This window comes from Crinia signifera, chromosome 1, assembly GCF_055691185.1.
Source record: "Crinia signifera chromosome 1, ASM5569118v1, whole genome shotgun sequence".
NCBI classification, from domain to species: Eukaryota; Metazoa; Chordata; class Amphibia; order Anura; family Myobatrachidae; genus Crinia; species Crinia signifera.
The window spans coordinates 221,037,812-221,053,069 of record NC_139217.1 but is presented as its reverse complement, the minus strand read 5'-3'; the positions used below and the strand labels follow the sequence as shown (position 1 = coordinate 221,053,069).

The window sequence follows — 15,258 nt, the reverse complement described above, 5'->3', positions numbered from 1 at the left end:
CAATATTAATTATTACTCGCAGCGGGCCACGTGCTGTGAGCCCGGCAATTATGCACAGTGTAGTCTGTATGAGGTTAGCGTCTGACAGACGCGGTACAGCACAGATAGCCTTTATTCACAGCTTGTGCTGTTACACATATATACGGCTGGCAGACTCTAGTAGGACGGGTCGGTCACATACAACATTGCCGTGTCCCCCCTGCAATCTCCTTAGAGGAGATTGCAGGGGGGACACGGCACTGATGTTGTATGTGACCGACCTGTCCTGCTAGAGTCTGCCCGCCGTATATATGTGTAACAGCACAAGCTGTGAATAAAGGCTATCTGTGCTGTACCGCGTCTGTCAGACGCTAACATCATACAGACTACACTGTGCATAATTGCCGGGCTCACAGCACGTGGCCTGCTGCGAGTAATAATTAATATTGAACTGTCCGTATATCTTAGAATTATGTGCTGTTGTGTTTGAGAATTATATATGTCCGAAGTCTGCAGTATAAGGAAGCTCTGGGGCTACATAGCATACATATACAGAGCGACCCCAATCCACAACGTAGTCAATGGTTACATATAAGTATAATGTGGCAAATGATTTCTAACAAGTAACAAACATTATAACCATATTAGTGACTATCGATCATTGTGCTTTATACTGACTCTGTGAAGGGGCAATATTTGCTGACCATGTGAAATTCCTGGCCATAATTAATTGACCCGGATAACACAGCCAACTATTTGAATAAATATTGAATTACAGTGCCCAACTACTGCACACATAAGGTAATGAATCCACCAATGTGACATATGAAACATGACTTTGCCATTCATTCAATCATATACTGTAGGAATCTGTTAGTATAACCCTATACTCCATCCTATCCATTCCACAGTATAATATAAGAACTGAGCAACCACTGGTACCCAGGGACTCACAGATAACAATACTATGGAGATCAATTGCTATTCAACATACACAGTGATAAAGAGTCTCCATTAGATTGTAACCACTCAGAGATATACCACATTATCAAAAGAGATATTTCCATAACTGATTCCCAATTCTCTCGCGGTACAGTTACAGAGCCAACAAGTCACTTGACAAACAGACCAAAGACACATTGAAGACGGACAGCTCTAGCCAGTAGGGTAATCCAGCATGCTGCATGGTCTGATACCGAAATAGTCTCAATACTAGAATCATGAACCTTTGGGATAGTGTTCGTGTAAAGTAGGATACAATCATTGCGAGAAAGGGTATTGTGTGCGGCAGAAAGACAGGAAAATTCCCTCTCAACAGGGTGACATGCTCTCCACAAATCATTGAGGTGCAAACTGGACATCAGATATTGCATACTGTTACCATATAGGCATATAGATATTGTTTTATACCATCATTAATGTAATGTGATTTTAACCATAGTATATATTATGTATGTGTATATAAAAATAGGAATAGCTTAATAATTAGGACATCAGAGTTTAATGTTTAGACATCGTAGTATAGCTTTTGGGTTTACTAAATAATATGAATGACCACTTTGTAACATATCAAATGCAACTGAATTCATTTAGGAGACAAAATGTCTAAGGCATACTATTAAGCAGATATAGTGTTGTTACCCTCCCCAGATATATCTATATTTATTAATTAAGCAATGTATACACTATGGGCCAGACTCCAGCCATCTGGTTTCCTTTCTGGAGAATGTAGACTGCTAGTTACATTGCAGGACAGACAGGACACTATTGTATTTTGACAACAGGAGTGTAAAATAGATTGATGCACAGGGAGAGCCCAGAAACAGGAAATCTCGCAATGGAGATTACCACTAGAGTCCAGACAAGCAGGAGACCCTGTCACCATTAGCATCCATAAATTCAATAACGTCATGAGAACAGGGAACTTCATTCTGCGTATTTGGGATATAAGGAGAGAGATAGAGTAGACATACACACACAGAGACACTCACAGACACACGGACAGTCAGCAAGAAACCTATTCAGTGAGTCAGGAGGAGAGATGTGAGATACGAGCAGGAAAGAGAACGGAACCAAAAGCGATGGGCTGGAGTGAGAGACTAACAGTAAATATGGTAGTTATGAATGTTCGTTTATGGGTATAGGTATAATTTATGTCAGTATTGTAGCAGTCTGTCTGTCAATTGTTTAATGTCGTTTTATGTAATATAAGCAAGGAGGCGTATATAAATATATATATATAATAGCATATACAACAATCACTGTGTTAATCTATTCTGTATGGTTTGCTTTGCCTGTAAATAAATATCAGACTTTCTGAGCTAAAATTACAAGTCATGAACTCTCATATTTGGGGAATCAAATTATGACAAGGACTCTGCATATTGTATTGTAAAGTCTATTAGAATATAATTGCAGATGTCAAATATATATGTTATTATATCAATACCAGATATAATAAATATATTTTATATAATATTTCAATCTCAATAACCATTATTGGGATAAGAGAGATATATGATCCCTAAAATAAAACTCTACAATGGCGACCACGAAGGGACTTGTGAATTTTGGTATCTGATTGTATGATTATAATATTTATAAGGAGTAGCAGATGCGTGAAGCTGGCTACCTAACCAAACAGAATCACAGTGAGGATGTATCTAGGAAAACGTAATACTATTGTGTATTTTTATCTTGCATTGTTTGTAGACCTAGAATAACGTATTGGTAGAACAGAACTGATATTCCATTGTTACCATTATCTGGGAGTGCACGCTTGGATATTGATAATATGGCATTATTCAGAAACATTTTTAACTAATACTACATTTACTAGGCTCAGCACAAGGGCTGGTTAGCCGCTGACACATTGCAAGATCACAGTGGGGTATGTTACTAAATAGGCACTTCATAATTGTAAAGGCCTAGAATAAATAAACAGTGGAAATAAGCATTTTCAAATAAATGAAAAATTAGTACCAGATATTAGAGTTAACTTTGAGAATCCGGACACTCTCATTGGGAGGATATCTTGTGTACAAAAGTATAAATACAGCATTGTAAAATAAGTGCAATGTTGAAAATGCAAAGAGTTGCTGTAACATTTAGGAAAATGCACAGAGCAGCGACTTTAGAAGTTAAGCAGGAATGTAAAGAGAAATCAGGTTCACGTCTTAAGAGGGCATGCCTTAAAATGAATGCAAATGTGAATTCCTTCTTAAAATCCCTAAAGGTTAAGAAGTTTACTCAGAAGAATTCTGAGACAAAAGTAAATTTTCTGGCAGATTGTGAACAAATTGCCCAGATCTCTCATGAAGGGATCACAGAAGCACCCAGCAAAGGTGTTAGGAGCAGGGATGAGACCACAGAGGGGCTCATTCACAAACAGACTACAAAGTCTGAAATGGTCATAGATGCTAATCAGGGCTCTGTAATAGAGAGAGAACGTAATATTACTGTCCCCTGCACTGTTTTGATCAAGGGGGGAGATCAGTACAATGAGAAGGAGAGTGATTCTGCAGAATCCACTCTCACAGCCCCCATTGTGACAAAAGAAATTGTGTTGCCCTCAGGGAAAAGGGAACTGGCAATAACCTTGTATACACACACTCCAATTGTAGGTAAAGTTGTCACAGAATTAAATGAGCAAATGTATTCAGCCACAAATATGTCTGAGCTGAGCAATGGCATGAATTTGAGCATGCATGATCACACAAAAGGTTCCACCATCTCTGTAACCCCCACACAGCAGTTAGAGACATCTAGTGATGGAGCAAATGTCCACAGTCTCTTAGAGAGACCACATGCAGAGTGTCAATCTGTGAACACCACACAGAAGTACAGGAATGCTAAAAAGCATCACCAGGATGAGAATGTTTATATGTCCTGGAGTCCTAACCATTTTATTTTAGGTTTGGTCAAACATGAAGCTCCGAGTCATACCAAGCATATTTGGCACAGCCTAACAAGTTTTTCGCCCCACAAGTATATTTTTCAGAAGCTCCAAGTTTCCAGACTGAAGAAACTCGCAGGACCACCAAAAGCAAATCGAGAAAAGATGCATCCTGGCAATGACAACAGGGAGTATTGTTCATTTACTTTATAGATTAAATCTAGTTATTGGGTGGTGTAAGGAACGGCCACATGTTTAAATGGATACAAGCTCCAGATTAAATGTAACCTGCATCATACCTGCAGCAAAGTTTATGTTGTCAGTGACATATACTATTGCATAGAGGAGAGAAATGGTACAAACCAGAAAACATGGCCAGCAATGTTGGACCAGTAGATAGCACAAAAGATATAGCAGCATTGTCACACCAGTTTGTAAATAGCAATAATAGTAATTGTATTTCTTTTTGTTTCAATTTTAGGTTACAAGTTCTACACAGCAGCATTATTACTGGTGGACACAAAGTTTTAAAGAAAGCCCCAAGTCACAACAACAACCTCTACTAAACCTTTTATTGCTGCAATTATGCAAAGAGCCAGTACCTTGCACAGCTTGTGTTTGTCATCTAAGGAGAATCCAAAAACTGTCACATGGACAAAAATCAAAGACGTTTTTTTATTAGTTTCTTTTTCTTTCTTCAGTCCTTCAGAGAAGGAAAAGGTTTAACTACAGCAACTATTATTTGTTTTCTGGACACATGGACAAAATCCCCTTTTCTCTTCTTCAGGAGAAGTTCATTAACCCCCCCACTACAGCAATCATTGTTTGTTTGTTTGTCAGGACACTGTGACACATGGACATTCCATTTACAGTGTGCATCATTCTAACCACCAAGTATGCAGAATCCTTTTGTACATACATTTTTAATTGCCGATCAATTCACACATATGATCTTCATTCTTATGTAACTGTATATACCTTGTAAATATTTTATTTTTTCTTCACATTCTTCATATGAGTATAGGCTGATTATATATACGCTTCCTTCTTAAAAAGCTTCAAACTAATTTAAATATCAGACAAAGAATGGTATGCCTTACATCAAATTGGAAAAGAAAAACGTTTTGTTAGTTGTTCAGATGGACCAATCTCTTAATACAGACTTAACCAAGTCTAAGAGAATGAATAATAGCATAGATGGAATATTGTAATTATTGTATATGCACATGGCTGCATATCACACAACACTGGAAGGAATCAGATATAGTCAAACCCATTCTTAACAGATATCTAATATTTGTTTGAAGCAAAATCATAGTCATTTGTTGTATTGATAGGATGTTTTCATAGGTATGTCAAATCAAAATATCATTGTTAGTTATAGGATTTAGTTGGTGAAGGGTTATTTTAGTTTAAGATAACATAGCATATAGGAAGGTAGGTAAGAGATCAGAGACTGAATGGTAAATTGTTATTCAGTGAGGAAATTTAGTATAAACGAAGTGGATCCTTTAGAATCTACCCCAGACATTTACCTGCCAATGCCTGAAGATAAATGTTCTTATCAACAACTAAAGGAAAAATACTTGGTTAAAGTTTCAACTGATGTATTCAACATCACAAACTGTTTTGTTCAACACAACGAGGTTGGGGTTAAAGAGAGACATGGACACTTATCATGATTGCAGCGCGATAATCTTAAAGGTCGCACAAGGACACTTATCATGATTGCAGCGCGATAATCTTAAAGGACGCACAAGGACACTTGTCACGATCACAGCGATAATCGTAAAGGACATACAAAGCAAACTCGCTAAGGACTGCATTAATGAGGCTTATCAAAGGCCCTGTGTTTTGCAAAACTGTGGTGAAGAAATTTATCAAGACCACAGCACTCCAAGGGCCACACAAGTAAAGCAACATTTCAAGCAAGTCAACAGCCTCTATACATGTAAAGCAACATGTCAAGCAAGTCAACAGCCTTGAAGAAGAATTCTACTTCTACGTCCACCATACTGCAAATGTAAAGTGTCTCCAAGAACTGCAACCCACACAAGTGACAGCCCTCAGCCAGGAAATCACTGTGAGCAACAGTACAAGGAAAGTGTCCTCACTCATCGACCAAACAACATCTACAAGGCAAGCCATGGCATGGCATATAACTGTCTGTAGCAATGAAAATATTTTCCTCATGAATACTGAATATAAATAACCTCTGTCCCTGGTCAAATTTAGTTATTATAGGGTAAAATAGGTTAATTAAATGAAGGATATTTCATATCAATGGTTAATGTATGGTTAGGAGAGTTGGGAAAAGAAAGTTTAGAAATGTATATGAAACAATTTTGGTAATTTACTGTGTGACCAATCAAAATAATTTCTCATGGTCACAAGCGGGGGACTGTTACCATATAGGCATATAGATATTGTTTTATACCATCATTAATGTAATGTGATTTTAACCATAGTATATATTATGTATGTGTATATAAAAATAGGAATAGCTTAATAATTAGGACATCAGAGTTTAATGTTTAGACATCGTAGTATAGCTTTTGGGTTTACTAAATAATATGAATGACCACTTTGTAACATATCAAATGCAACTGAATTCATTTAGGAGACAAAATGTCTAAGGCATACTATTAAGCAGATATAGTGTTGTTACCCTCCCCAGATATATCTATATTTATTAATTAAGCAATGTATACACTATGGGCCAGACTCCAGCCATCTGGTTTCCTTTCTGGAGAATGTAGACTGCTAGTTACATTGCAGGACAGACAGGACACTATTGTATTTTGACAACAGGAGTGTAAAATAGATTGATGCACAGGGAGAGCCCAGAAACAGGAAATCTCGCAATGGAGATTACCACTAGAGTCCAGACAAGCAGGAGACCCTGTCACCATTAGCATCCATAAATTCAATAACGTCATGAGAACAGGGAACATTATTCTGCGTATTTGGGATATAAGGAGAGAGATAGAGTAGACATACACACACAGAGACACTCACAGACACACGGACAGTCAGCAAGAAACCTATTCAGTGAGTCAGGAGGAGAGATGTGAGATACGAGCAGGAAAGAGAACGGAACCAAAAGCGATGGGCTGGAGTGAGAGACTAACAGTAAATATGGTAGTTATGAATGTTCGTTTATGGGTATAGGTATAATTTATGTCAGTATTGTAGCAGTCTGTCTGTCAATTGTTTAATGTCGTTTTATGTAATATAAGCAAGGAGGCGTATATAAATATATATATATAATAGCATATACAACAATCACTGTGTTAATCTATTCTGTATGGTTTGCTTTGCCTGTAAATAAATATCAGACTTTCTGAGCTAAAATTACAAGTCATGAACTCTCATATTTGGGGAATCAAATTATGACAAGGACTCTGCATATTGTATTGTAAAGTCTATTAGAATATAATAGCAGATGTCAAATATATATGTTATTATATCAATACCAGATATAATAAATATATTTTATATAATATTTCAATCTCAATAACCATTATTGGGATAAGAGAGATATATGATCCCTAAAATAAAACTCTACAATACCATGTCTGGATGGGTTTCTCATAGTATGGGATGAAGTCTCTCTGTCCAGGACATTAGATGAGACTACATTAAAATCTCTGGCAAGAATAATTGAGGAGTCTAGATAAGGGTTAAGCAAGGTGACAACATTCCTAAAAAATACTTTTGAAAAGACATTAGGTGCATAAATATTACACAGCGTATATCTATTTGAATGTATGGTGGTGTCCACTAAGATGAATCTACCCTCGGGGTCGGTTGTGGTAGAGTGAATTGACACTGGAATCTGCTTTTTAACCAATATGACCACCCCTCTGAACTTCAAGTTGTAGGGGGATGATGCCAGCACTGCCCATCCCAGTGAGTTTAGTTTAAGAATTTCAGGAGGCGTCAAATGAGTCTCCTGCAGGTATGCCACGCCTACCTGTAGTTTATGCAGGTAGATCAGAATTTTTTTGCGTTTAGAGGGAACATGGAAGCCACCAACATTCAACGTTACTACTTTTAGATCATGCATAGCATCTTACAAAATCTGGGCAAACACATGGGGGATGAGAAGGAGGGAATAAGAGGGATGGGGTGAAACCAGGGGGCTGGGTGCATCGCCATCTTGGTTGAATAGTTGATACGTATAAAAGACATGAAAATAGTGAGTGATACCCCCAGACTCCCCAGCACCCCTAACTTAAGAAAATTAGTTACATAGTTAGAAGGGCTGCCGGGTACCATAGTCTCAGAGGAATAGCAACCGAAGTGCATAAAGACATGGCTCACCCCAGCCTTAGCAAATATAGGCAGGGAAACCAGACCTCAGTAAGGGCCTATGGCTACAGGATCAGTCCCAGTCCCTGGGAACAAATATTAAAGCACGCATATAATTTATATTAAGCATAAATAACAATCTGGGAAAGGTAAAACTAGGATCAAGTGGCTCAAAACTGCAATTTAAGGTATGTAGGGCCATGAGGACTTGCAGTTGGTAGAGCCGTTAACCAACAGGGTCGTTGGGGGGACTCTTGTCCCCAAACTCAAGTCACGGACAAGGGTGGAGGCGGATAATGTCCCAACAAAGCAACATCTCAAAGTCAGTGGCAAAGAGTAGCTACGCCGTGTTCAAGGATGTATTGGTAAAGAAGAAAGAGGAAGTCCCCTGTGCGGGTATAATGTTATCTATAATGTGGTAGTCTGGAGAAGGGGGGGAAAGGGGTCTATGAGGAATCTGGGCCCGCTGGTGAGAAGGACCAATTCCATTAGAAATCCCTCTGCATCTTTAGGAGTGCTGAATTCCTTAAATGAAGTGCCTGAAAAGATTTGCAGCTAGGCAGGGTAGAGGAGGGCAAACTTTGTGTGTTCTTTCACAAGGCGTGTGCATAGGGGGGAGAATTCAAGTCTGGCCCTTGTGACTTCCGCGGAGTCCTGGAATATGAGCAATTTGGTACCATCCCACTGCAGGGACCTGTTTTGCCTGAATGCTGTCCATATGGCCTTCTTGTGTTGGTAATTCAGACATTTAAAAATTACTGTTCTTGGTCTGGCATTGGACTCGTCACATGCAGGGCCCAGTCTATGTGCCCTCTCAATTATCATGCCTGTGCATGCTTCCTCAATGTGCAGCAGCGCATGAAGGGTGGTTATCAGGAACCTGAATAAAGCAGGTCCCCTGAGAGTTTCAGGGAGCCCTATGATCCGCAGATTAAATTTAAAAAAAAAAGATTTTTTTTGTGTACACTAGACTGTTTTGGCTCCCTATCCGTTTTAAAAATGAACAAATCGCCATTCCCTCCTAGTTCATACTTACAGAATCACAGGTTATTAGTAATAATGTAATATACAGCATGTGCACCTTGTCAATAATAACTTTCAGTTAAAACTCCTGTATTTAAAAAAAAAGACACATCTCAGTATGCTATGCGGGGAACTTAAATTGGGTAAACGGATTCAGTACTGAATCCCGGCGGTCGGGATCCCGGCGTTCAGAATCCCGACGGCGGAATCCCGACAGCCGAAATGCCGACAAGGGGGGGACGTGGATCGCCCCCCCCTTGCGGGCTCGCTGCGCTCGCCACGCAGCGGGCCCGGTACACTAATTTATTCTCCCTCCAGGGGTGTCGTGGACACCCACGGGGGGAGAAAGTGTCGGGATTTCGGCGGTCGGGATTCCGGCGTCGGGATTCTGAAAGCCGGGATCCCAACCGCCGGGATTTTAACTGCATCCCGGGTAAACATCTACAGTACAGATTCATCTGTCCAATCTGTCTGATCAACAAAACGCTCCAACAAAATATACTCTAGCTAGATGTATTAAGATTATTATAGACTAGGGTGGTTGATCCCAGGATCGGTGGGTTTCCGGAATTTGGCCCCCAAACTTCCAAGGGAATTCTAATGCAAGGCAGTGTCTGAGCACTCGCTCGCTCCACTGCTACTGGCCCAGCCGCTCAGTGCGGCACTTATGCACTCCCTACCCCACACACTGGCAGCAAGGACCTGTTAAACTTTTTTTTTTAAATAATACCCCTTTTACACCAAAAACCCTGGTCAGACCCTGGTCTTTGAACACGGGTGTTTCCAGGGTCAGACCCTGCTTCATACCCCATTTACACAGCACTGTGACCCAGGTCGGACCCAGGTCTGCGCTGTTTATACTGAACCTGGGTCAGCACTGCTTTTCCCTATGGATGACATTAAAAATGTCCATTTTAGGACCGAAAAACTGCCAGCCAAGCTTCCCTCAATGATTTAAAATAAAAATTAAAAGACATGACAAGTTAGCATTGAAAAATGTTGGTTTGTTTATTTTGTAAAATATTTTTCAAAAAGTTTTATTCAGTGCTCAAGCCTACATAGCGGTATAAAAGTGCAGCATCACCCATTCGGTCCCTGCAGCAGCAGACCGAATCTCCCATGTGCTCCCCCTCCCCCCGCCCCCCAAAAAAATAATATAAATAATACTGCATCCAATTATGATTTGTGTGCACTGCCCGTATCCTTCCTGGCTGCTGTCTTTTGCCACTGAAGCGCACTGTGGAAAGGCGTCCAGCACTTCTGGTATCCTTTCAGCACTACCCGGATGTCCCAACCTGGGTTGGGACCATTTACACCGCCCACGACCCAGGTCCAACCAGTGTTCAACCCTGGTCAGGACCTGGGTAGGAGACCAGTGTTACTGGACCTGGGTTGGCCCCTTTTACACCAAAGCTAACCTGGGTCCGACCTGGGTCCAACCTGGGTTATTCCTTGGTGTAAAAGGGGTATAAGGGATGCCAATCCTGGGAATACCGGGATTGAACATTTTTTAATCTCAAATCCTGGGATTGAAAAAAAAATCCAGGATTGGCATCCCTACATATGACAAATTATACAAAGGAGTGGCTAACTCATAAACAGACTTCAGTGCATGATTTATATTTTCATTCTATAACCAGACATCATGTTAGTATGATAATCTTCTCAGTTAGGATTAAAAAAAAAAGTTGGTTGCAATTTATTTTTAATTATATTTAACATGCCTTCATCACTTAAATATTGCTTGGATATTTCACAAAATGTTACGTGCAATACGGAGTAGAAAAGGAAGTAAATTATTGCCTTTAATATTTACAAAGAAGCAATATACTAAAAATTATCGTTTAATTCAGCCTCCATCATGTTCTCTCTCACTCCAAATAACTAAGTGTGAGGTCCCATGGGAGCTGTGCTTCTGGCAGGTGTTAAGGTGTTACTGTATGTTAACATTTTTTATTCTTGTCATGTGCATGGTACACATTTTAAACAATGAAGAGCTGAAAGTGAATGTAGCATTAACAGTGCTCAACAGAGCTTGAAAAATGTGTACAAATTAAGCACAGAAAAGAAAATGGGTATACATCTACTTACATTTTCCACATTGATATTGGCTTTTGCACTTGTCTCCATAAACTTAATTCCATATTCAAGAGCCAACTAAACAGAAAATAAAATCAAGAAAGTCAGTTAACACGGTTGGTGTCCAGTCAAGACTACATTGTGAGCAGCATGAGTCAAATATTAAAAAAAGCAGTGTTGGAGATCTCAAGATGAATTAGAGGGGTGGAAACATCTTCAGTTGTCTAACATGGGCAGAGCTAGTCTGATCAAAATAGTTACATTCCCATGCCCTTTATATTTAGTGCAAGCACTACCTCTGCTAATACACCAGAAAGATCTTCAATTATTGAATTCTAAAATTACAACAATGTAAAAAAAAGGTGGAGGAATACATTTTGTACATCCACATGTACAATCCTACAACCATGCAACGATTCTCTGTTTTTTAAAAGACTAGCAAAAAATTAGGGAAATATATGCTAATACTTCAGTAGAAAGGGACTTTTTGGAGGACTGCAATTTAAATTAATTTTTTTACACCTGCATAATGCTGATGTTGCTAAGTACCTAAGGGATAACCCCTTCTTGTGGTCCACAAGGAAACTGTGACATACTGTATTTTGAGACAAACAAAATCTCAATGCTCATAAAACTTTATTTCTAGCCTTTCTGAATTATATGGAATTTCAGCAAGGGAGTGCTGCAAACCCTTCCATAACGATAGAAAAAGAAGGGATGCTTAGTATAAAATCGTTATTAGATGAGGGTTCCAGATCTCCAATCCAATACTCTATGGCAGCAGTTCTCAAACTGTGGGTCCTGACCCCAAAGTGGGGTGGGTACTCCAGCATGAGGTCGCGACTCCATGTTGCTGACCATCAGGTTGATGTCTTTTGTAATCTCAGTCATTGATTCAATAAATCTAAAAGATCTGTTGATATGTCTGTTATAGTTCACTGTTTGTAGGGATAGGGGGAGTGGGATGTCGACCTGTGCACTGATATGTCTGTTATGTTAGACTCCTCACATCATTTTGTGCCTCCACAATGCTGCCATCTATGTGCAGCCCGCTGACTACACGTGATGACCCTCTGTAGTAACTTGCTGGGGTCCTGTAATTATTTTTTTGGTCTGATGGGGTCCCAAAGCAATGTAGTTTGAGTAACCCTGCTCTAGAGCTTGTGAGTTATTCCCCAAATGCAGGAAATAAATTTTGGCCTATATGCAAGACAATTTTTTGTAAGTAGAGAGTCATTAGAGAATGCGGATTGGACTCTCTTCTGGGTTCTGAACCACTAGCAAAATGTGCAATATCGATTCATTACTCCAATTTAAGACCTCAATTGAAACACGAGGAAGTACATACTGGAATGAGTGGTTGAATACTAGTTGTTCCGACCCTGTCCTGTGTCAAGGCTTATCTAGGGCACTTAATCTATTGAGATCATTACTTCTGGCAGTTCAGTATCAGGAGATGTTCCTCAATATATTCCACAAAGCTTCTTTTTCTCCCCATAGACAATTTCTAGTGGGTATGATTCCATCAGCCTCCTGCCCTTGCTGCCACTCTGAAGTAGCCAATTTCTATCACTAGTTCTGGAGCTGTCCCTTCATAAGAATGATCTGGCCAGGAAATATCAAGCCAAAAGTGACAGGTGCCCCACCCACAAACCAACCCATAACTCCACCCACTTCCACGCCCACATTTCCCGTCCCTATTGATATGAACTGGAGATGCTTTGATATTGTTTCATATTAAAGGATGGCTGTTTTGAATAGTTTGTTTTAAAATAGTGTAATATGTGAATGATTACATATACCATTACAGAAGTGGTTACAACACAGATGTCTCGCAGACCTTTGTGTCCTTACTGTGTCACACATTTTTTAGCTAGTGTTAAAATTAGTTATGCATACCAGTCAGACATCTGAAACCCATTACACCACATATAGATGCTTTGTCCGGATTAATACAGACATCTGCAAAGCATTATGCACACTGGGTGTTTGACCTCTGTATACCTCAAATGTCTATTAAATCTTAAGACTTTTTTTGTTTGATTGTTTCTCAAACACTGATCAATAGGATGGCTATATTTACACAGTTGGTGATGCAAACATAATGACATTGCAGATTTTCACACACCCCGGGGGTATTTGAACAGGGCAGAGAGCACAGTTAGGGGTCAGAAAAAGCATTACAAGAGTTTTGGTTGTAGACCGGTCTGGGCTACTACCAGCACACACTAGAGCTGAGTACGCGGGCACTCCAATAAGGAGGTACAAGCGCAGGAGCCGGTGTACTTCAGCCTGCAATCGGCGTGCTGGCCGGAGCTGGAGCTGTATGACATCTGACACCGCAAGGCGACCTGCCTGACACACACAGTAAGCTCGTGGGAGACAGTGCTATCTAGCAAAGAAAGACCAACGCTACCAAGCACTACTGGCCATCCACACCTTAGGAAGAGAGGAGGGGATCCGCTTGCCCACCTTCAATTCAACTTGGGATCTCACCCACCATTGCCCATACTACAATTCTGCCCTTTGGGAAAAAAAAAAAACCCTACAAACTGCAGGACTATAACATCGGTCCAATCGCAGCGACCACACCGTCCAATCAGGACTTGGTAACTATAAGTTAAATTTTTACCACTATGCAACTGCATTGAAATGGTTTTTTAATATTTTTCTTTTTTGCATGCATGCATGGTACTGTTTTATGCTTTTGTGATTTGTGTATTGTTTATTAAATTGTTTTAGTGTACAGAAGGCGCCCATTGGTTCTTTTTTCTTCGTTACGCTTTCCTATTGAGGGTGGCAACCCTCTACCAGAGGGCAGCATTCTGTACAAAACACGGCACACTTGTCCCTAGCGCTCAAAAACACTCTATCGTTAGGTTTCTTAATACCACTACACGCCGCGTTTATAAAACAGCGCCGCTGAGCGCTTTAAACTTGTTGATTTAATATAAAACATGTTTGTTTAAATAAAACGTATGGGTTAAAACATAAAAAGAAATTATATATATATATATATATATATATATATATATATATATATATATATATATAGATAGATTTGACGATCCGGCACTCGCTGCACTGAGATCAAAGGGCCTGGGTGCCTTTGCTGAAATAGGATATCCAAGTTGATGGTATGTATGTAGGTTACATACCGCACGGCACTCCAGGAAATTGGTGATAACAAAAGTTTAATGCAACAGTTTCGGAGCGCTAAGCTCCTTCGTCAGGCATACAGGTTACACAGTGAAGCATAGGAAAGGTGCCTACCTTATAGGTGTATGAAGGGCCCTTAATTCAACCAGGATCCGGTGTGGTGCTGGGACGGAGGGGTGGCCGGAAACCGTGCAGTGCACGGAGCCTCACTTCCGTTTCCCAGACTGCTCCCTGCTCAGTATCGTCACAGCATCATCCTGTTGCCAAGCAAACAGGGGGCGTGTGTTTCTACGTTGCTTGGGTTACCACAACCCAGGATCTTGCGGCTGAGGGCTGTAATACAAAAGTGTATAAGTGAGTGGTATAGTGAATTGTGACATAAACATACACATATATTAAAAACATCGGGCAGTATGATTATAACAGTTTGGTAATAAAGTGCATTAGCGAAATCTTTGCTCACTGAGCTGGAGAGACAGATAGCGACATTCGAGTATAATTAAGCATGCATAACTATGGTGTTGACAGTTCTTCATGTCGACCTTATTAATAAGCTGGAGAGACAGATAGCGACATTCGAGTATAATTAAGCATGCATAACTCTGGTGTTGACAGTTCTTCATGTCGACCCAGAGTTATGCATGCTTAATTATACTCGAATGTCGCTATCTGTCTCTCCAGCTCAGTGAGCACAGATTTTGCTAATGCACTTTATTACCAAACTGGTATAATCATACTGCCCGATGTTTTTAATATATGTGTATGTTTATGTCACAATTCACTATACCACTCACTTATACACTTTTGTA

General features: G+C 39.9%; 1 protein-coding gene across 4 annotated transcripts in view; it reads right to left on the bottom strand.

The window, feature by feature from the left end:
• The window catches only part of LOC146069168 (ras-related protein Rab-8A), a 454,991-nt gene that overhangs the window by 94,519 nt on the left and 345,214 nt on the right, over nt 1–15,258 (bottom strand). For 3 of the 4 annotated variants that reach the window (XM_083179289.1, XM_083179288.1, XM_083179285.1), the window contains one exon: nt 11,303–11,368. The exons of the other annotated variant lie outside the window; for it this stretch is intronic. In XM_083179289.1, coding sequence (XP_083035415.1) covers nt 11,303–11,368 — 66 coding nt within the window. The remainder of the gene's footprint in view (nt 1–11,302; nt 11,369–15,258) is intronic. 4 annotated transcript variants of the gene reach the window in all.